Here is a 21,813-nt window from a genome sequence, read left to right on the forward strand (position 1 = left end):
ATATGTTTGTGTATATATATATATATATATATATATATATATATATATGTGTGTGTGTGTGTGTGTGTGTGTGTGTATTTGTCAATGGTGTACTAGAAAAAAGGTTATTCATCACACTTGAAATGACTAGTCAAACGGACTGCATTGCATTGCGGGATACAGTAGACTGTATTCAACACATTTTGCTGACATGTAGGTCATCCAAGTGTTCTACATAATCAGAAAATGTGCATACGGTGCACAGTACATGTTCTAAACAGTGCAGAAATTGTAATACTCTATCCTGAACACAGCTTATAATAAATCACCTTCGACTAAAAGGGGTTTTCACATCACGTCATCAAAATGCAGCATAAAATATGATGGCTATTGCAATCTAATTGGATGTGAATTACTAGAGCATATGAATCAGTAAATAATATGTAAATAATATTCAAATAGACCTTGTTGAGCAGTGGAGGAGGCCGGGATATTTTAATAAAGAAGAAAGGATAGAGGATGCTGATGACAGAACGTCTTGTATGAATGTATACCATCATAGCATCCAGTACGCCGTGACCCTCTCAGCGGCCAGTGCATCTGGCAGGAGACGCTCTATGCTTTTCGTCTAATGCAATTTATCAGCCAATTCCATCCATCTTACACAAGCCCGGCACTTTAAGTCTCTCACTACTTAAGATATTGCTATGGAGCTACCACACACACACACTTCAGAAGAGCCTCGTAGCACGAGTCTTAAATACGCAGCCTGCGACTTCCTCTACCAACGAACAAAAAAAAACTGAAATAATGGATCCGCAGATGCACAAAGGTGGAATTAAATTAGAGCATTTCATTATTTTAATGGATGATTGAGCTGAGTCAACGTTTGGGTTTCACTGTGTTTACAGCACAGCGGCTACTGTTGACGTATGGATTTTTCATAAGAGCAGACGAGCAAAGACTGTTGACTGTCAGTTTGCGTAACAAATCGCTCTGTCTTGAGCAGTTAACCTTGATGAGGTCCAGGACACGGTCTGATTAGTGTTGAACAGCAAACAGGCGGTGTTTTGACCCAGATGTTACCGTAAAGATCTGACATTAAATAAGCAGAGCCGAGCATCAACCTTTAGTCTGCACGCTCCTTCTGAAATGACGATAAAAGGTCATAAATCAAAGCTAAAATTATGTGTGAACCATCCATGAGGTTAACGGGAATATTGACGGATAGAATAGCAAAATCCAGTCACAAAAATTGAATTAGTGTATAATACTACGCCACAGACTTTGGCAAATTTTGCGTGAATAAATTAAAAGAAGAGCTGTTACTTTTGCAATTAATCTTGATATGGAGTACTTTGAATATTAAAGACCACAAAAAGACTGTTAAACATGAAGTCTACAATGGTCTATATAAATGGAACAGTGGCACAGTTTTGTCTGCTAACTGCATAATTCATATACGAGTGACGCACATTCTTTCTCACTATAAGAGGACATGAACACAAATGTATCTCCAGAGCTGTTCTGAGAGTTCATTTCATGAGTACTTTACCATTTCTTTAGAGAAAAAAATGTCTTCATTACAACCTGACAAAATAAAAGCTGTTTAAATTAACAAAATTGTGAAAAATGTATTATTTTTATACAGTAGAATATTTTTTCAAAGCAATAATAGCAATATAGTAACACTTACTAACAGTAATAAATATTTGGGAATTTGGGAAAAACTGAACGTAATGCAACCCTTAAAAAAATGAACCGCAATTCAGCTCAAATAATTTACATTTTAAAAATGATTGCACTGACTCATGAATATTAATTGCAAGATGTTTGTTTAGTATCTGTTTTACTGACAGGCAGATGAGCAGGTGATAACCAGAGTAGAATAACAACTTATTTGTTCATTCGTTCAGTGCACTGCATTTGCAACTGGCATGCAGAAGCTCCTGCTTGGCTAATTTTTGTCTTCAGGCAAAAAAAAAAAAAAAAAAAAAAGATTACTTAAAAATGTGGGGGAGAAATACTTAGAACTTGTTCACTCCTATTATCATGGTTGCTACAATCCTTTACGGTTTGGAGACTCTGTCGGAAAGAGACCTAGTAAAATTTGTAACACCACAAACATAACTACATTTATTGTAGCAGGAGCGTTCTCTATGCTTTTAGTGACAAGCTACTTTCTCCGATATAATATAAAATGCTACATTGTTTCTGATGTAACTCGTTTGAGATCTGTGCTCATTTTCAACACTAAAGAAATGTTTATGAGCGCTAAATAAGCATATTAGAATGATATCTGAAAGATCATGCGCCTGGAATCGCTTTTTAAAATATGTTTCAATATATGACAAAAACCCATTTGAATGTGCAATGATGCGAATGAATTTTTATTAAGTACTTTACAGTATATTATCTATATGTTTTTTTGCTTATGTCTTGTCACCTTTTTGAAAACAAGCTTTGACTGCAGTTTAGCTGCTTTCAATCCTGAGAAGTATACAGCTTGGCAAAGTACATTTTCAGAGCAACACCGGTCCGTACAGCAGTGAAATGCAGACATAACTCATTTTAATAAACACAGATGACAAAGAAACTAACATAAGTCTTTGCGCTCAACCAGTGATTGTCTAGCTTACAAAGTCCTTCTTTTACTTGCTAACTCTCTCTGGCACAAACACTCTCACACACACACGGTAATAAAGCAAGTGAGAGATAAATTGTGCAGAGAGATAACAGATCAATCAGTCCTGAAGGCTTGACAGCAAGGGACAGTTTGTCTTATTTCCAGCCACCCTCAAGCAGTCAAGTGCTATCAACTCCTGAGCTGTGCTGAGCTTATCCTGGCTGCTCAGAGCCCTTGCTCTTTCTCTCTGATTGTCTCACTCTCCAAGCCTGTCTCAATCTCCCTCATCTATAGTTTCCATCTCCTTTGCCTGGCCTCTCATTTGTACACACATTTCCTCTCCACCAACTTATTCCCTCTTTCCGCCACTTCAGTTTGACCCCCAATCTTATTTCTCTCTTGTTCTACCCGCATCACTTCCAGTCTCTCCCTCTCTCCAATCATCACTTTCTTTAACACTTCGCTCCTCAAACTGTACACTTAATATATAATAATTATACATATACACACACACACACACAGACTAGGTGGTACTTGGATGCTCTGACTCAATCAAAGGCGGTACTTGGCCTGAAAAGTCTGATAACCACTGTTTTTACACATCAGCCAATATCTTTTGCAGCCTGTCACCTTTAATTCCAGGCTGATGGTGCATCTTGTTTACCTGGCAGGGTCTGAGTGATCTATCTGGGAAGTGTTAGGGCTGTTGTGAGATTCTGAGGACTGACCTGAGTTCAGAACGTTTCCGTTTTCAGCGTTTTTGCTTTATAGTGATGAATGTCAGACTCGTAGCAAAGCTGCTTCACACGTGGTGCCTATGGTCAGAGAATCTATATATATATATATATTTTAGCACTAAAGATACATATTTTCTGAGGGAAAAAAATGATTTTAACACACAATCCACCACTTAAAAAGGCATAGATTTAGCTTTCAAGACATTTAAATGTTTTTGAAACATGTCACCAAGGCTGCATTTGTTTGATGAATAACAGTAATATGGTGAAATATTATTATTGTTTTCTATTTTACTATACTTGTGATTCATTCCTGCGGTTTATTGCAAAACCATTCTGCAACCATATTGCAAACCAAAAATCATTCTAATACGCTGATTCTCTGCTCAGTGAATATTTATTATTGTTATAAATCTTAAAACAGCTGTGCTGTTTAACATTTTTGTGGAAATTGTTATCCTTTGAGTTCAAAAGCAGTATTTAAAATTGAATTGAATAATAACATGTCTTCACTGTCAAATTTGATCAACTTAATACATCCTTGCTTAATAAAAGTATAATTAAAAAAATAAACAAAAACCAGCAAATAAAAATATTTCCAATCAATCTGTTTTTGCAGTTTGGTTTCGGGTTGGGGGACTGGAAAGTAAGCTGTGCGCTGTGAATGTCAGAATATTTTTTTTACATGGTTTCCAGGCTGTCATTTAGGGAAAGACTGAAAAATTACGACAAAATTGCTATCTTTTTTTTTTCCCCCTGAAATGTCTGGAAGCACTCTTTGCTGATAAAAAGTCTTGCACAGTCCCCCAGTGAGTCGCTATTCTAAATGCAACCTGCATTCACGAGTCCTTGTGGTCTTTTAATCATGTACTCTAAATGCATGATAATTTTCCTCCATCAACAGTTTTCTGACAGTCTGACACCAGTCACGACCTATAAAATGCAGCAAATGCTGGCGTCCGTAGGCCGTCTAGTAATGAATGTGTCAGAAATTTTACCACTTAATTACCAGTCACGAAAGACCGGAGGATGTGCTATTGCCAGTGAACCTGTTTTTGGGCTGCTTAGCGCAGACGTGTACAGATTGCAGAGTGAAACTCTAATGATAATTCACGAGGCAAATGGGATTTTGTCCGGCAAGGAATGCTCAAGAGAATAGAAGACTACTCAACCCTTTATTTCACCCCGTATAAAATTATACATATAAATCTAAAAGCGGTCTCAACGTTAAACACCTTCAAATGGTCAATGAACTGATAAAACCTTCAAGCCGCAGCTGTGACCTTTCATTTCATAGGTCAAGCAATTAAATAAATTAAACAGGAAGACAATATTGACCTGTTCCTGTCAAGCCCTCCAACGAGGGTCACAAGGGCATGGGCCTCATTCTCATTTTCCACTATTACTCACACCCATGTGACACTGTCCAGGGTCAGCACATATTTCCCATAAGTGAAGACTCTATTAATGTCAAGCCCTAAAAACGATGATCGATAATCTACAAGTGCCTCCTTAAGAAAATGTTGAGTGATGCTACAATACGCAATAACTGTTTAAGGTTTGTGGACAGAATCCAATTGAAAAATGATGTTAGTGGCATAGTACACACAAAAATACAATTCCGTCATCATTTAGTCAAACCTGCGCTGCTTTCTTTTTTGTAGAGAGGACGTTGCCCATACAGTGAACGACTATGTCCAGTGATGTGTGGATTTAACCATCGAAATATCATCTTTTGCGTTTAAACAGGTTTGGATCAACATGAAGGTGTGTAAATGATGACAGAATTTTTATGGTTGGATGGGATATCCATTTCATGTCAACAAACAAAACATTCATCAGAATATTTTTCCAGGTTCCACAATAGCCTACGAACTGCATTATTTTAGCTCATATAATAGATAAATGCCAGAGAATCATGTTAAACGGCGTAATCGAACACAGCTTTGTACACATTCTCATAAAGCAAGCCAGAAACGACTTGGATAATTACAAAAATAGCTTATGTGTAAGGCTTTGTTTGAAAACTTTCAGTATTTAGGATATTCCTTGGCCAAAAACCTTCTATTCACCAAAAAGTGCATCAACCCACCAACAGGTTTCTATGCCATACTCTAGGATGCTTTTTTACAAATTGCACAAATAAAAATAAATCAACTTTATATGATTTTGTAATCTACAGTTAGTCTAATATACTTAAAATGAGCCACGTTTCAGTATTTAAATACTAGTGCCATGCTCAAGTGGAATGCAGATAGTTGCAAATAACGGTGTGCGTGGCTATTCAGTGAATTCACCTTGTAAAGAAGAGCACAATATTTTCCTACAAGTAAATGGCACATTGAATAATAACAATAGACTAAAATACAATGACATCTCAAAACATCACTCACAATGGCATGCTATGGAAACTTTGAGTGTTTTCCACAAAGGCTACAATTTGTTATTCTTTTGCTGCTTTGGAGCTGAAACATCCAAAGCATCATGGGAAATTCATTATTCTCTCAAAAACTCTTAAAGGCCGAGGAAGTGATGTATGCATGTCCATTTTTCAGCTCAGTAAGCGACAGCTGTATCTGCTGACAGGGTTGTATACGTCTAATCCTCAACAAACTGGGACAGAATGACAGTGGGACACTGATATGTGGCATCCCTCTGAATATCCACCCCTGCATTCACCACTAGAGTCGTGTCTTCTGCTTCACAAAACACACCGGTATCACTGTCACTCCAGTGATACACAGTGATGTGTGATTACCAAAAAACCTTTACAGCATCAAAGTGCCATCTCTGATCCAGCACTAGGTAGGACCAAAAATATAAAGAACTGGGAAATCACAAGCTATTCCAGCAAGGTTCATAAAACTAAAATTATGTTACTATGACAGACAGAATGATAGAACAATAGATAGACAGAACGATAGAACAATAGATAGAATGATAGAACAACAGATAGATAGACAAGATAGAATGACAGAAAAAGATTGACAGAATGATATATGGATAGAACAACAGACAGACAGAACGATAGACGGTCCAAAACAGAATAGATTTGAACAGTATCCTTAATCATAATTTTAATTTGTCAAATTCTGATTCAGCTTTTTATATCTTTACTGTTTACAGCAGGCAATGACCACGTTTCACTCACTAGGAAACTTTTAGACAGGTTTTAATACGCCGCTATAGTGAAGTTCTGGGCTATTAGCAAGTTGAGATCTCAATTTAGCTGGACTGGCTACAGCGTCAGCAGGACACACAGAACAATAATGGCAGCTGACATGCCTGACCTTTCCTATTAAAAGAGCCTGGCTGTTTAATACGGGCTGCCTCCACATCTCATTAGCCAGCTCAGCACCTTGCTCTGTGACTGAACCCGGCAACTTCAGCCACCACTCGTTAATTAATTTCTGCCTATTATACACCTTTCTAGCTCTTGTTTCTGAGGTGTGTGCATTCACATGAGCGCACATACATACATATATACATATACATATATATTCATATAAATAAATATGTATGTACACACATACACACACACACACACACACACACACACACACACACACAAACGCACACATCTCACAGCGTGTGTACAGCGACTTTTTTCTTATTTTATAAACCTGTTTTTTTCTCCCTCAGTCTGTCTTTCTCCTACATATGCTCACTATAATGCCTGCCTGTGTGTGTATCAGTAATTATACAGGCTTATGTTGCTCCTTGTGACATCTGGCAGAAAATTAAGGGAATTATATATACAAAAAAATGCAAATGTGCAAACTTACATTTAAGACACATTTACCAGAAAATTCATACTAACAAAAAAATTTCATATTTCAATTGTTAAATATAATCATCACAAAAACATTGAGAACACATATACAGTAAGAAAAACTTATAATGTCAGTAAAAAAAAAAAAAAAAAAAAAATATATATATATATATATATATATATATATATATATATATATATATATATATATATATTTTTTTTTTTTTAATAAATGCTATTTCCATTTATCAAAAGAATCTTTAAAATAAAGATTTAAAAATCAATATTGATGATAATAATATATTTTTGGTCATCAAATACATTTTAAAATATACTAAAACAGAAAAAACTGTAATAATAGTTCGCAACATTACAGTTTTTACTTGTAAATAAATACAGTTATTTGTAAATAAATACAGCATCGTTGAGCACATTAGATATCTAAAAAATATTAATATTAAAAAAATCTTCTTTGTTTTCATCTCGCATCTCAAAATATCAAGAATAAATGATGATATGACCCATTTAAATGCGTCAAATTCCATTTCTAACACACAGTGTTGCCTTTTATCGGTGGCATGGGCAGTTTAACTCTCCATCACGGGAGAAAAAGTTCAATCCCAATAAATCAGAGTGTAAAATGACACAGCATGGCATTTTACGTTTTTCGCCCGCCGTTTTTTTACTATAAAATGAAAAGGGCTGTTTCTTTGAAACCCTCACTCTACAGAATCTTTCTCAGGGGGCCACAGACAAGCATCATAAGCACTAGGAAATCCATCATTCCTGACCACTTCCCCCAGTCCCACAAGGTCACTCCATTGAAACAGGCAGTCTGACGCTGGCTCTGTCACCTCCAATGCAATCAGAACCTCCCCACAGCGGCGCACGGCTCACAGGTTTCAAGGAAATTATATTTATGAGTTGCAGACAGCGATCGCTTTTCCACTGGGTACTACTGACACCCAGAACAATGCCACCAACACGCAGGCAGGCCGACTCACGATCATCGTTTGTTTGAGATGGGCCGTTTTGGGTATTGAGAAGAGACGTCCCCAAATGACCTACCAAATGATGAAGGAGGAGGAAAAAAATGGGTCGAAGCAAACATTTCAAACTGGAAAAAAGTATGCATGCGTGTGTGTTTGGTTATAGTGCTATTAGTGTGAAATCACTCTTCCCGGCAGAGCTTGACAGTACGAGCATTGCAATTGTACTTATGACTAAAAATAGATGTGCGCGAACTAGAAAACACGTGTCTGAGAAATATATGTCCACGTGGGTCTTAAGAAGTCTTACTTTACACATCTTAAATGGTATGATGAACGTCTTAATTAAGAGGTTAAATTAATTAATTAAGGTTAATAAAGGCAGGAAACTGTGATATGGCCTAATGTGATTCTAACATTTTTAAAGCGAATGATTTAAAGATATAAATGTGTTTCTACGCTTTGTGCATTCTACAGCCGTAATACCTGGGTGGGCGGAGTCAGTCTTGGAGAAAACAGTCCTTTCCCCCTCATTGGAAAAGCATGGCGTTAACCCGGCATAGTCTACATAAAACAATTTCTGTTGTTCTACAGAATAAGATATTCCGAAAAACTGAGTCATAATGGGTCAGTACAGTCTGTACAGTATCTGTGACTGGCCAAATACCACCCAACTAATGGCCAGAGGTGTCGTTTCCCGACACTTTTTGTTATCCGATTGTGTCTCTAGGCAAGAGATCGCTTTTAATAGATTATGACATTTACATCACAAAAATATCAGGGATTGAGGTAGTGTTAAGCCCCATTATAACTGGGTTGCTGTGCAAGCGGGACAGCTCATTAAAGTAGTATATGAAGTGCATATAAATATTAATATAAAGTTGTATATTCATAACTGCTGTCAGAGTTCTGATGTTGTGTGCTACCTGCTCAGATGGTGCATATAAATCTTCAGATCTTTTTTTTTTCTTTTTTTTTCTTAGAGGTACGGAAAGCTACGCAGCAACTTTTCGGCATTGCACCAAGCAAAAAATAAAGCAAAAACATAACAAAAAGTAGAGATCAAGAGCCTAACAAGGTCTCCGCATATTAATTTGAATGGTATGTTTTCCCCCACGGCATTAACAGATATAACGCTTTTGTGGGCGTTCCCAGCAATGCCGACCAAGTCAATGAGCAGCTCAAGTGAAGGCACTTCAAAATAAGAGTCCCACTGTGTTCTGTGCTTGTTTATATTTGAAAATATTAATACCTATTTAAAAAAAAAAATTGGACACTTTCGGCTGGTCAGACTGGACAACCAAGTCTAAAAAGCTAAAACCATCTTAAAACATCTTAGGCTGGTTTAAACGTTTTTTGCAACAAGGATATGAAAGATTAATATGTGGAATTTCTGACAGAAGGAAAATTAAAGAAACAGAACTTGAGTAAAAATCTAATTTTTATGAATCATTAAAGAATATAAGCATATGTATGCAATCGGCAGAAGCAACCCTACTGTGAGGTTAGACTTGAATGGACTCCTTAATGTTTTAAATGAGTGCTAAATGGTATATCTTTAAAATACAGGCTAGCTCAGCACCCTGGGGTGTAGCCATAGCATTTCAAAATCTAAGCACACCTCCTACCAAGCGTAGCAGCAGTCATGATGGCTGAAAACAATAATTAAGGAACAGACTACTGTATGAGGAGTGACTCTCAGAGCAGCTAACTAGCTAAGCTATTAACACCATAGTCGACCAGCATGGCCTGTTTGATTAAAGCTGGTTGACCAAAGAACTCCAGCTTATGTTAGTTAATAATAAAACGGCCTGAACTCCACACAGCACTCCAGCTTCCCTTGAGGACCACAGGGATGCGTTTTCAATTGTTGAGGGAAGTCAAAAGCAATAACAATCAATTTGTCAGTTCCACTTTTCAAAGCAAGCCCAATGACAGCAGATCAGCAAAACCTCATTTTAATTTATCTGGTAAAAAGTGTGTCTAATACAGCTAATATATTCCATAAAGGCTTCTCTTCCTGTGCTCTAAGAATGTAATTACATTTCCACACTGTAATATGAAGCCATTGGCAATGGCCTGAGGCCCATTAAAACATGTGATCTGCCACCGTGTGCCCTGGCTAACAATGCATTCAGTCTCCATAACCTGCTTCCATCAAAACTACCTCATGTGGACACCACGCATCTGCTCCTCTCACTCTAATAGCCTTGATGGAACCCTATAAGATCCTTTAAGAAGTGAAGGAAATTACACTGGATTTCAGAGCCATATAGAGCAATTTTACCCTGGCTCTGGCAGTCAATAATGTCACCTAAAATGTGGACTAAAGTGATTGAATTTGTCACTATCATGAGACAAACAGGTAATTTTGTCTTAAAAGTAATATTAGATTCAATGAGCAATACGAAAATTAATTAATATTGGTTACATTTCAGAATGTCTATCATCTATACTGCAATACATAATACATTACATAATACATTACATTTTCTAAGTAAAACAAAAAATGTATTTCATAATATATGTCTAAGTAATATCAAATGTGTGCAAATATATGCTATGAATGCTAAACATATGATATCCATCTATTAATGCCGAGCAGTAATGAATCGCATCCAAAATGAAGGTTTTTGCGTACATAGTATATTTTGTGTGCACTGTTTTTTATTATGCATCTATAAATACTCACACGTTCATGTGTATATTTAAGAAAAATAAGTTATGTTTATATATTAAATACATTTATTTATTTGGAATATAAATTAGGAGAATATAAATATATACATGTAAATATATAATATGTGCCATTATATATACAAAATATATACATAATAAATATACACAGTATACATGCATATATTATTTAGACAAAAACGTTTATTTTGTATAAAATGAATCACAATTAATCTTTGCCCAGCACTACATCATCAACCCATCCATCTGTTATAAAATAATCACATGGATGTATAGGTGGATGATGCTTTTCTAGGAAAGTTCTTGAATTTCTTTACATTTATATTACACTTCCTTAACTTCACGCAGCATTCTTTTTGCTTCAAATGCAACCGAACTGGTTAAAAGATCCCGGTTAAAAAAAGAGCAGGTGTTGCTCACATATAGCGTTCGGAATAAAGAAGGACGGCTGTATAGTATGTGCTAGATATGGGCTTTGACCCTTCAGACCTGCAGATTCTCAGCTGACCAGAACAGATGTGGAACAGCCCACCCCATCAGCGAGAGCGCTTCTTCATCTGAGCCATGTCACAATGACAGATCACGCGTCAGGTCCAGCAGCGACGGAGCCGTCCTTGACCAGGCATGCCATGGCGGTGTAAGAAAATCTCTTATCATGTTCCTATATGCAGAGGCACAGTCGTAATCAGGCTAAGTGCCATGCTGAGGCGTGAACCCTGCTAAAATGCCATTCCAGGCACCCATAAAACACTTTATGGAAAATAAAGACCAATCTCACTACTAAGTATTGATCGTAAATTATTGTAACATTTGCAGGCAGCCAGCAGAGAGATGTTAACCGCTAGAAGTTATCAAAGGGAGCGTGTGGCTGTTCTGCTTGGACACGTTATTGTAAAGCAGCCGGTGGCATTGTTGCAATCTTCGGATTGAATTACATGTTATCTTCATATTACAGTTACAGCTACATGCAGTCAGTTTAAAGGGACAGTTCAACCAAAAATTTATTTCATCATTCATTCATTATGTTATTCCATATGAGCACGGCTTTCTATCTTCGTTCGTGAAAAATGATGACAGGATTGAACTATCCTCTTAAATGACGAAACTGAAAGTATATTAATGCAAACAAGAAACGGATAGAAGTAGGCCTATGTATACATTGTAGGTAAAAGCAAACAAAGAAACGTTAAACCTAGATTTCAGCTTGGTTAAATATTTATGATTCCGCTGGCATCAAAAAGCACTCATCCTAAAAGCTTTTCTTGTAACAATATGTCCTCTGGAAACAGCCTTTTGGATTACAGGATGGCACGCTTTAAACAAGACAGTTAATGCATTATCTTACAATCAATTTACAAAAACATTAAATACCAAATTTTGGATTTCTGTGTTAAATTGATCAAAAGTGACAGCGGAGATTGTTATTTGAGAGAATACTGTTTTGAACATTTGAACTTTCTATTTATCGCTGCATTGTGATCAATCCTTTTTATATTAAGTGGCATTAACATCTATGTACTTAATTTGGTACAATGCACTTATTGTGTACATGTTTTTATGTTGTACGTCCATTTTAAAAAATATCTGCATGTAATTATGTCAAGTAATTAATGTACATATATAATTCAATTTATAATTACACTATTGGCTCATTCCTTACCATACCCACAGCATCAAAGCACTACACTTTTTGATACATTTTATTTTAAGGTCATTTAATATAAGTGTGACCAAAAAATCTTTACCAGTACAACAGTTTTCAACATTGAGAATAATAAGAAACTTGTCGTGTGAAACTGAAAACTGGATTGATAATGAGAAAAATTCAGCTTTACATGGAACAGAGATGGAGAATTTTAGCATTGCATGACTTGATAATAGATTCTCTGCAGTGAATGGGTGCCGTCAGAATTGGAGTCCTAACTGCTGATAAAAACATCAATAATCCACAAGAAATTCACACACTAATCTACCAGTTACTGTCTTTTGAAGCAAAATAAATAAATAAATCTAAAGCTTTACTTGCTAATAAATGAAAACATTTGTGTATATTACTCACTTGATCCAGACAAAACAAATTTTCTGGACAAAGCAATACTGCGTGTTGTAGCTAGAGGAAACCAAAATCTTTTAATGATGGATTTGCTTATTAAAATATGCCATTTTTGCTTTAATGACGTTAATGGATGGATGGATGTGTTTTTATCAGCTGTTTGGACTCTCATTCCGACGGCACCCATTCACTGCAGAGGATCTACTGGTGAGCAAGTGATGTAATGCTAGATTTAACCAAATCAGCTCGACACGATTCACACTAAATGCATGCGTCATATTAAAATGTATATCAAACAAACAGACTCCAGCTTGATCACATTTCACTTTTTATCTACAAACCACCAAGAGAGTTGATGTCACAATATCATGCATTAAAATACTGTCATTTAATGTTATCTGCACTCTACACAAACAGCTTACGGTTGACATAGTAAGCATGAAGCAGGAAAAGACTGAATGAAAATGCTATGTATAGTATATAAAATCCGTATATATTAAACAGGAATGTGCATGATATACTGCATACAGAAGTAACAGTGACTGAGAATAGAATGGATGATAAAAACTTCAACTATGCTTGAACACACATACAAAGCTACGCAACAAAAATGCTTTTATTCACAGCCATTCTACTGGTCTGCTTCGTTTCGTTCTGCTGAAGCACATAAGCGTCTGTATTCCCACGGGATCACATCCTCTAGACTCTACCGCTGCAGTCAGAAGTAAAAACGCTTCGGCTGTGGCAACAACGCAGAGGATTTATCAGACAGGTGATACAAATGCGTTATGGGTATTCATATTTCCAGACAATAACTCAGGGGACTGTTTATTATTAGATCAAAAACTATAGGCAACCGAATTAGGGAGATGATGTTCTAACAAAGTTTGCTGAAACACAGCCAAACCACAAAAGATGATGGCTTCATTCCCAGATGCAAAGTGAGGTAACGTTACCGTAAAACGACTTTCGCAAAGTGGCTGGATCCAAACTGTGGCCACGGACCGTTGGGTGTGGTGGTGAATAGTTTGACGGTTTTAACAAGAACGGCAATAGCAACGACAAGCAAGCAGAGATCCGGTAGGCTGTCAGTCTAGCAAACTAATTAATGGAACTGATTACACAGCTTGAATACAACAGCACCCACAAGACTGCCATTAAAACACACATTACAGATGCAATGTATAATTTCTACCTTTAATAAAAAAAAATGTTTAAACAAAATTAAATGTTGAATTAATTAAATTAAAATGGTAATAAGAGGAGATTAATAAAAGTGCATCATGATGACAATTAAATTACATTTGAAATTTAAAAATTACAATGAATGGGACTTTTTATATCAGTTTTTGCATGTTTTTGCTAACATATGTAAATAATATATAACACGTGAATATTTCGTTTAATTTTACATTTCATCATCAAACTAAATGTCATTCGTTTGCTTTCAATTAAATTAGATGTCATTTAGTCACAGTAAAACTGACATAAAATAATTAATGTGACTAGATAAAATATTGTCTCATTATTATACATTCTAAATAAGCTAAACACTTTTCTACAAAAGTATTCAGTGTTTAGTATGACTGAGGTGTTATTTTGGTTAATATTCAGAAAAAAAGACAAATAATTTTATTTTGTTTTTTGTCATTTTAATTAGTTTCTGTTGTTTAACATCTATCAGTGCTGTCAAATGATTAATTGCGATTAACTGCATACAAAATATAACATTCTGTGTATTATTTTATGCAATTAATCACAATTAATGTTTGATAGGGCTAACATCTGTCTATATATATATATATATATATATATATATATATATATATATATATATATATATATATATAAATAAAACTTATAGTAACCCTGAAACTATATATTATATATAAACTAGATTCATAAACTAAATTCACACAATTCAGCTTTAAAGTCTGTCAGATAAGCCACTTAAAAGGATCTTTGTAAAGATCTTTCTGATCTAAAGCCAATTTTTTTTTTCTAAATCTATTTGTATTCTCAGCAACCTGTCCCGAAATAACCATTAATGTGATTTGCGCACTTTATTATGTGAACGGCTTGGTTGGAAAGGCTGTGCCAAGAACATAAAATGCAAATTCAATCAAATACCTACAGAAAACAAAACCAGCCAAAAGGCATCATGATACACATAACGCATTTCTTGTACCGTTCCGGGCTTTGACGGGTCAAAAGGGCAACTATGAGGAGTCTGGAGCCTCCGTGTTCAGCTACCGGGCAACATTCCAACATTTATACCTATTGTTGCTAGGAGACATTCCCGCTAATGTTTACGGCTCGCCTCAATCAAACGGGAAGCTGGCAAATAGCGTGCAGCACAGCACAGGTATCATCAGTGTAACCTTTTGTGCTCTGAAATCTCACGGCTGCGAAAGAGGCATCCGGGGCCGGAAAAGAAAGGTTAATTTAATGCAGACGGAGGGAGAGACGTCTAAAAAATGTCCTGCAGCAAAGACTTATTCCCATCGCACATTTGAGGCACTTGTGTTTATTGGTTTTGTTAAGCTGGGAATGATTTATAACATCTGAAAAGCCATTAAATCTTTCTGCCTTTTTAGATTTGGATTGTGGCGTGGAGAAGCCAATTCAATTCACTCGCCAAATATCAAGGACTTCTTTTCCCTGAGAGGCAGCTCTTCAGTCGCAGTCACAAAGCCAAAGAGCTTTGGTTTTTCACTACATTATTCTGTCTCCATCCTGCTTGTCAATCTGGGATTCTTTATTGTCAAATTCATGAAAATATTAGCAAACAAAGCGATCTGATTCAGCAGTCACACTTGCATAACAAATCAGTGGATTCGCACCAACCACGACGCCAAAGGTTTCCAGCGACATACGGACATGAAGCTGCTTTCACGATAACAGCCAATCAGAACATTTTTTTAATTGCCTTAAACGTTAGTGAATGGTTTTGGGTTTGGTTCCTAGAAAAAGTAAGAGCTGATAATATGTGCACCTTGAATGCAAGTCTCTTTGGATAAATATGTTGGCAAAACGCGGAAATGTAAATATTTAACGCTTAATATTCAAGGTATCGTATTAACAACCAATGAGATTGCATGGAACTAACAGAATGCAAAATAATCAACAAAATGGTGCACAAAAATCTGATTTAGGCAACCTGAAAAATAGCTTCAACGGTGTAGAGGTGTAAGAGAGTGTTAAAAACTCAAGTTAATTAGCAAGTTTAAATTCATGGCGTACAAAAACATTCATTCATACATGGTAGAGTTATGGCATCAATGCTTTGATGAGATATGTAAATATTTGGAATCATTATGCAAAACGGCTTCCTAAACCATCTGTCAGTTTTGGGAAATCAAGGTCACGTCGCAAAGGCATTGCAGAAATTTAGAATAATATTCTGCCAATGTGATTGTTTTGTTTGGCAAAGGGTCTGTTCGAGTGCTTTACAGGAGTCCGTTCACTTCCAATCCGAAAAAAAAAAAAAAAACAAGAGTTGTCGCAGCACTTTTACATGCTTACGGGCAAACTTAATCAAATATATTACATGGCATTAACCTCAAAAAAATGTATGTTTGGCAAATCACCTGCATTCAGGAGAGTAATTAATTTCAAGAGCACAAGTCTTTCTCCTGCACACAGCTGATTACGATGAAGGAAAACAACAATTAAACCTTTGTCTTTGTGCTGTTCCGAGAGGAAAAATGACAGCAGACATTCATACCAGTTTGAAAACAAAGCAATTATAGAAATGCTCTGCACCAGGTGTAGAACATTTCAAGAGAGCTTAGAAATGAACTCACTTCGTGACCTCAAGAACAACAGGTGTCTGAGTATCTGGCCGATCTGTTATTCGCCAATGATAATCTAACAGATCTTTTTACACATTCTAGTTTTACTCCTAAGGTAACATTTGAGTTAACAATCAAACTCAAAAGTTATTTGGGTAAACACAAACTTAGGTAGCTTATTTAACGTCGTACTCTACTGCAATTAATTACAAAAACAAATAAAGCACAAAACTGAACATTTAATCATGCTATTCTACAATAAACTTGCCAAATCACACTAACCGAGAGCAGACAGCACAACACAAATAAGGACAGATGGACAAACTCGAATGCCTAATAGATTTTTGTGGATTGTGATAGACTTCAATGATATGGAAATAAAACAAACAATATACTGACTTCCAAAGGCGCTTTCTGTGACGTCTATTAAACTCTTCTGCCACAATAACATCTTTGAATTATCTTCGTTCATGGGATAGTTGCCTCAAATGTATTTATTTATAAAACATTGATAATAATTGCAATTAGTTTGATTACTTAGCATATCGTGTAAATCATTTAGAAACAAAACCTTTAAAAACAGAAATAGTTTTACAACATGATTATATATAGACTATCGACGCTAAATCTACTGCATATTGTAGTTTATCACGGCCAAGAACTGCCCACTTAGACAGCCTTCTGCCCAACATGTAAAATGACCAACTGTTGTTGATAAGGGTGTGCAGGGCAGATAAATCTGAAATCGATGCAGCCACAACAACAGACCGGCCTGAAACAAAGCGCCACACATTCAGATAACGATGCTTCAGTTTCCCCAAAAACACAGAAAGGTAACAAGGAAATCTGAGGCATTTCTTCCAGGGCATCACAGAAGATACAGGATGTCTAAAACAAAACTCTTGATATAATACAATATAACTTTACATTGTAAAACCAAATATTTTAACTCTAAATAACTTACCCCACTGCCTAAATATTTTTGTGTAGCCAACTCAAAATCTTTAGTTACTTAATGTTAATTTAAGTGACAACTAAAACATATTAGCTGACTAAACACAAAAAAATAGCCAGCAGGGTAACAAGTTATTTCAAGTTGAAGCTACTTTTTTTTTTATGAGTTTCAATGCCATAAGCCTGCAACATCAGCAGCAATCTGGTAGCATGTAAACAAATCTTTCCGACTGATTGATAAAAAAAACTTGTGCACGCCTGATTCCCAGAAGTTCCCTTGTGGGCAGCCAATTGGAACGAGCAGATTTCACCAGATGTATTCATCTTTCCGTACAATATGCCTCAGACAGTCCATAGGGAGGTTGTCAGAGGCTGAAGCTAAGAGGGCCGCTTTGACAACGGATATCAAGTTTTTCATCAGCCGTAATAGAGTCAAACTATTTTACCAGATGTCTTTTCTATGAATGCATCTTTGAGCAATCTCAATAAACACATCCCTTGACTATACACAATATTCTTTTCTTTGCTTCCATGTCAGAACGTTGGGCCTCCAGGCCAGACTGTTGGACCACAGGCATTTATACTTGCCAGACACAAAAACCACCAGAGAGAAAACTCTTATAAATGCTTTAACTACGGACATTTTATCTGTGTTTTAGCCTTAGGCAATAAAAAACGGTCTGCTTGGTAATTTAGCAGAGCTGGGTGCATTTGCTCCATTTGATTCCTTTTTTTCGACAGCCATTCCAACAGAAGAAAAGAGTAACAAACATTTTATTTACAGCAACTCATGCCGCGATGTAACATGGGTGTTCTATATCGCTGGCCAAGATGGACGACTATAAACACAGAAGATACATCAGTTTCTTAGAAGATTAATCTGTAGACAATTTGCAGTAGTCCAATGCAAAGCGGAAAGAAAGAAAAAAAGAAAGAAAGAAAGAAAGAAAGAAAGAAAGAAAGAAAGAAAGAAAGAAAGAAAGAAAGAAAGAAAGAACTTTGATTTCTAAGTTAAATAATTCCCTCTTAATTAAAATTTTAAATACTATATACAGTATCCACAGTGCAAACCACAGAAAATAATTTTTTTTCTTTCTTTCTTGAAAAGAAAAGCGTGGATAAGGGCAAATGCATCTTTTTTTTATTTTCCCCAACACTACCTTGTACAGTACATCCTGTTTCTGTGTAAAAACATACAGTTGTTTGTGAAAACTGTGGAATATATTAACTTTAAGCAGTAATATAATTGCTTTCATTTTGTCATTTTCTTTACTATCGCCACCTTTAATGTTACCAATTACAGTGGCTAAATTGATATCAGTATATCAGAAACCCGCTCTCCTTAGTAACTGTTGCTATGTCCAACAAGCCATGGCAATCTCATCATGTTTTCACAAAAAAAAAAAAATGCTGTAAAGAGGACACTGACAACACAGCAGGTTCTGGCATTAAACGAGGTCACAGCTATCAAAACGCATCATTTTTTAAGAAATGTAAATATCGTTTGCTCTTTAATGTGTCATGACAGATCGCTGTGCCTCAGAACCAACTGTCTTTTCATATTTACTTAAAGCACCAAATAAACATAATTGAACATTAGAAAGTATTTGATTTAATTGCGAAAGGACGTCAATACACAACATTTTGCAACATCAAGTCCACCAAAGTTAACTTCAACCTCCATGATAAAACCAAATGTGGCAGCGACCAGCATTTGCCATTTACTTTAATCTGTTACCCATAACGTGGAGATAAATTACGCTTAAAGGCATCGCAACCTTAGATTCTGGACATATAAAAACCTTTTTTCTCTATACAATCACCCTTCTCGTCCTCATGAAGAGCGAGAACACTACTGACAAGAGGAACAAAAGGAACAAATAAAAAACATTGCAATACAACAATGTTTTTTCCAACCCTTAAGAGCATTCAACTGAGGGCATCTCAGTTGTGCTCAGAATGAACTCTCTCTCAGAATAGTAGCAAACATTGGGAAAAGGGGATCGGAAAAGGTCAGAGACACAGCGAAGACAAAAGAGGGCTCAGATCAGAAAAAAACGTGAATGCCCCTCAAAGTTTTAACATCAAACCGCTCAAAACCCACCCTAATCCTAAACTATACCAAATCGCATTATAAGACAACAGCTACTCAAGAGTATCTCGCAAGCTTATGATATCAGCCCGCTCAAATGACTCGCTTATGACATCATCCCGCTCAAAGACCGGCTTCTAGTCATGAACACTGAGTAAGGTCTGATTAATAGACACCAGGTGGTGACATCACCAACTACGGCCGATTCCTCGGGTTAATGACCTGCGTGATACATTAACCTACAAACGTCCATTTGGATTAGTGTAGTCGCGCTTGCCAGTTGTCATGTGATCTATCACGCACGCCTGATTCACCATGCCAGCTGGTTGGCATGGCGAGACGGTCGCTGGCCACTATCCATTACTGTAACTGAAAGAGTGATTCAAAAGGTGTCACAGAGATAGCCTAGGAAGAGTAAAATTACTCGGCTCTGCGAATTCTCTCAAAGCGCGACGTTTCTGTACAAACACCAGACTGAAATCAGCTTTCCAAATGGGACTAGATTAGAAAACATTCTGACGGTTATAACCCTCTCAAGACCAAGCAGAAGCAATAAGTAATCGTTTTCTGCTTCAGTAGGTCAATGAGACTTGGCTTTGCTTCTTTAACTTAAAACTCCTAATTGGCTGTCAGGACCCGTGGTAGTGGGAAGATAAGCATAAATGATAGTGGCCCCAGGCTAACGACACAAGCCCTGCCTTCATGAGCACCATCATCCCTCCGGTGTAATATAACGAGGCAGGGTTTCTACATATAGCCCCATATTATTTCCACTAAGATTACTCACGGCCACGTACATCTTAGTGCCGTATCACTGACCACTTGTCGGGTGGACACTTGGGTTCGAGTTCTACAGTTTCTGCACCATTACGAGTGACTTACTCTCATCCACGAGTCAAACATAATTCCACAACTGTATAAAATCACTGACACTGGCATCCAGAATAAACCTAAGCGAGAAACCTAAAAAGATTGCAGGTTCAAGCCCTCCATGAACTTTCACCCAAGCTTGCTCCAATCCAAACGGGCCGTCCCTATTCACCAATATAGAAGTTTTTGTATTAGATCGCTATGCAGTTTGGTAAATCAACACCTGGAAGGTTGCAGGTTCGAACCCACGAGCTATCACCATCACGGCAGGTTTAGAGATGACTTGAGCGTTATCACTTACCAATTGCATGCCACATATAAATGCCAGCGTGCATCTACCACTGCAACAGCCCATCTTGTCCTCCTTCGAGTCCGTGTTTCCACGTGGGTCGCTGTAACTCCACAAGATAGCGCCGAGGCAACGAGTTTAAAGGGGTCTTTCTTCACTCCAAAGGCGACAGACGCGAATCAAATACGCCCTTCCGACGAAAGCATCCCAAGCGCTCCACCACGTAGGAAGAAGATACGAAGAAAACTGCATGTGTTTGTTAAAAAGTAGAATCGAGCTGATATGCAAAGTCAAAGAGATACGAACAGCACTTCCCTAAGTTAGTGGAGAAATAACGGTAGCTCCCAATCCGGCACTGAAAGACATGTCAGTGTGATCTTCCACGGGTCCGTGTCTCAGAAACAAAGCCACCCAGTGTTGTTTACGCTCTCATCGCTCCTCCCTCGCGACAAAAAGAAACCAAATTAACACATTTTAAACATCAGCGACTCGCTTTATTTCTCTGGAAGCCGCGGTGCGCGTGTTTAGCTGCCCAGCAGGAAATCCACGGGAACGGTGATACGAGGACAATAATCCAAGCGCGCGTCCTGTAGGAACCTTTCAGCGCAGCTGAAACGGGTGCCTCAAATACTAGGCTACTGGTCCCTTCCAGCGTTAACTTGCACAGCCCGTGTGTAGAGGAGGACAAAGAAGCGGTGCATCTTGCACCATCTGACGCTCCAGATTGAATGAAGCGCACGCGGGGCTGCTCTCCGCGGGGATGCGACTCGGTTTGTTTCTCACGCAGCGGCTGGTGCTGATGCTGTACGGAGCGCAGATGAGGACCTGGACGTCCCTCAATGCGCCGGATGAGCTCTCTGCTCCCTCTCTCAGTGGGCGTGAGAGCAACACGATATGGAAATAATGACTGTGTGGTGTTGGGGGTCACTGGGCAAGATGCAGATATATAACGGGCTGTAAT

The 21,813-nt window shown here is 37.3% G+C and overlaps 1 protein-coding gene across 2 annotated transcripts in view; it reads right to left on the reverse strand.

Moving 5' to 3' along the window:
* The window catches only part of nkain2 (sodium/potassium transporting ATPase interacting 2), a 131,621-nt gene extending 109,808 nt beyond the window's left edge, over window positions 1-21,813 (reverse strand). The window contains exon 1 of one of the 2 annotated variants that reach the window (XM_043220489.1): window positions 20,865-21,813. In XM_043220489.1, coding sequence (XP_043076424.1) covers window positions 20,865-20,918 — 54 coding nt within the window. In that variant the 5' untranslated portion in view covers window positions 20,919-21,813. The remainder of the gene's footprint in view (window positions 1-20,864) is intronic. The other variant, XM_043220490.1, reaches the window with a different exon arrangement.

This window comes from Puntigrus tetrazona, chromosome 20, assembly GCF_018831695.1.
Source record: "Puntigrus tetrazona isolate hp1 chromosome 20, ASM1883169v1, whole genome shotgun sequence".
NCBI lineage: Eukaryota > Metazoa > Chordata > Actinopteri > Cypriniformes > Cyprinidae > Puntigrus > Puntigrus tetrazona.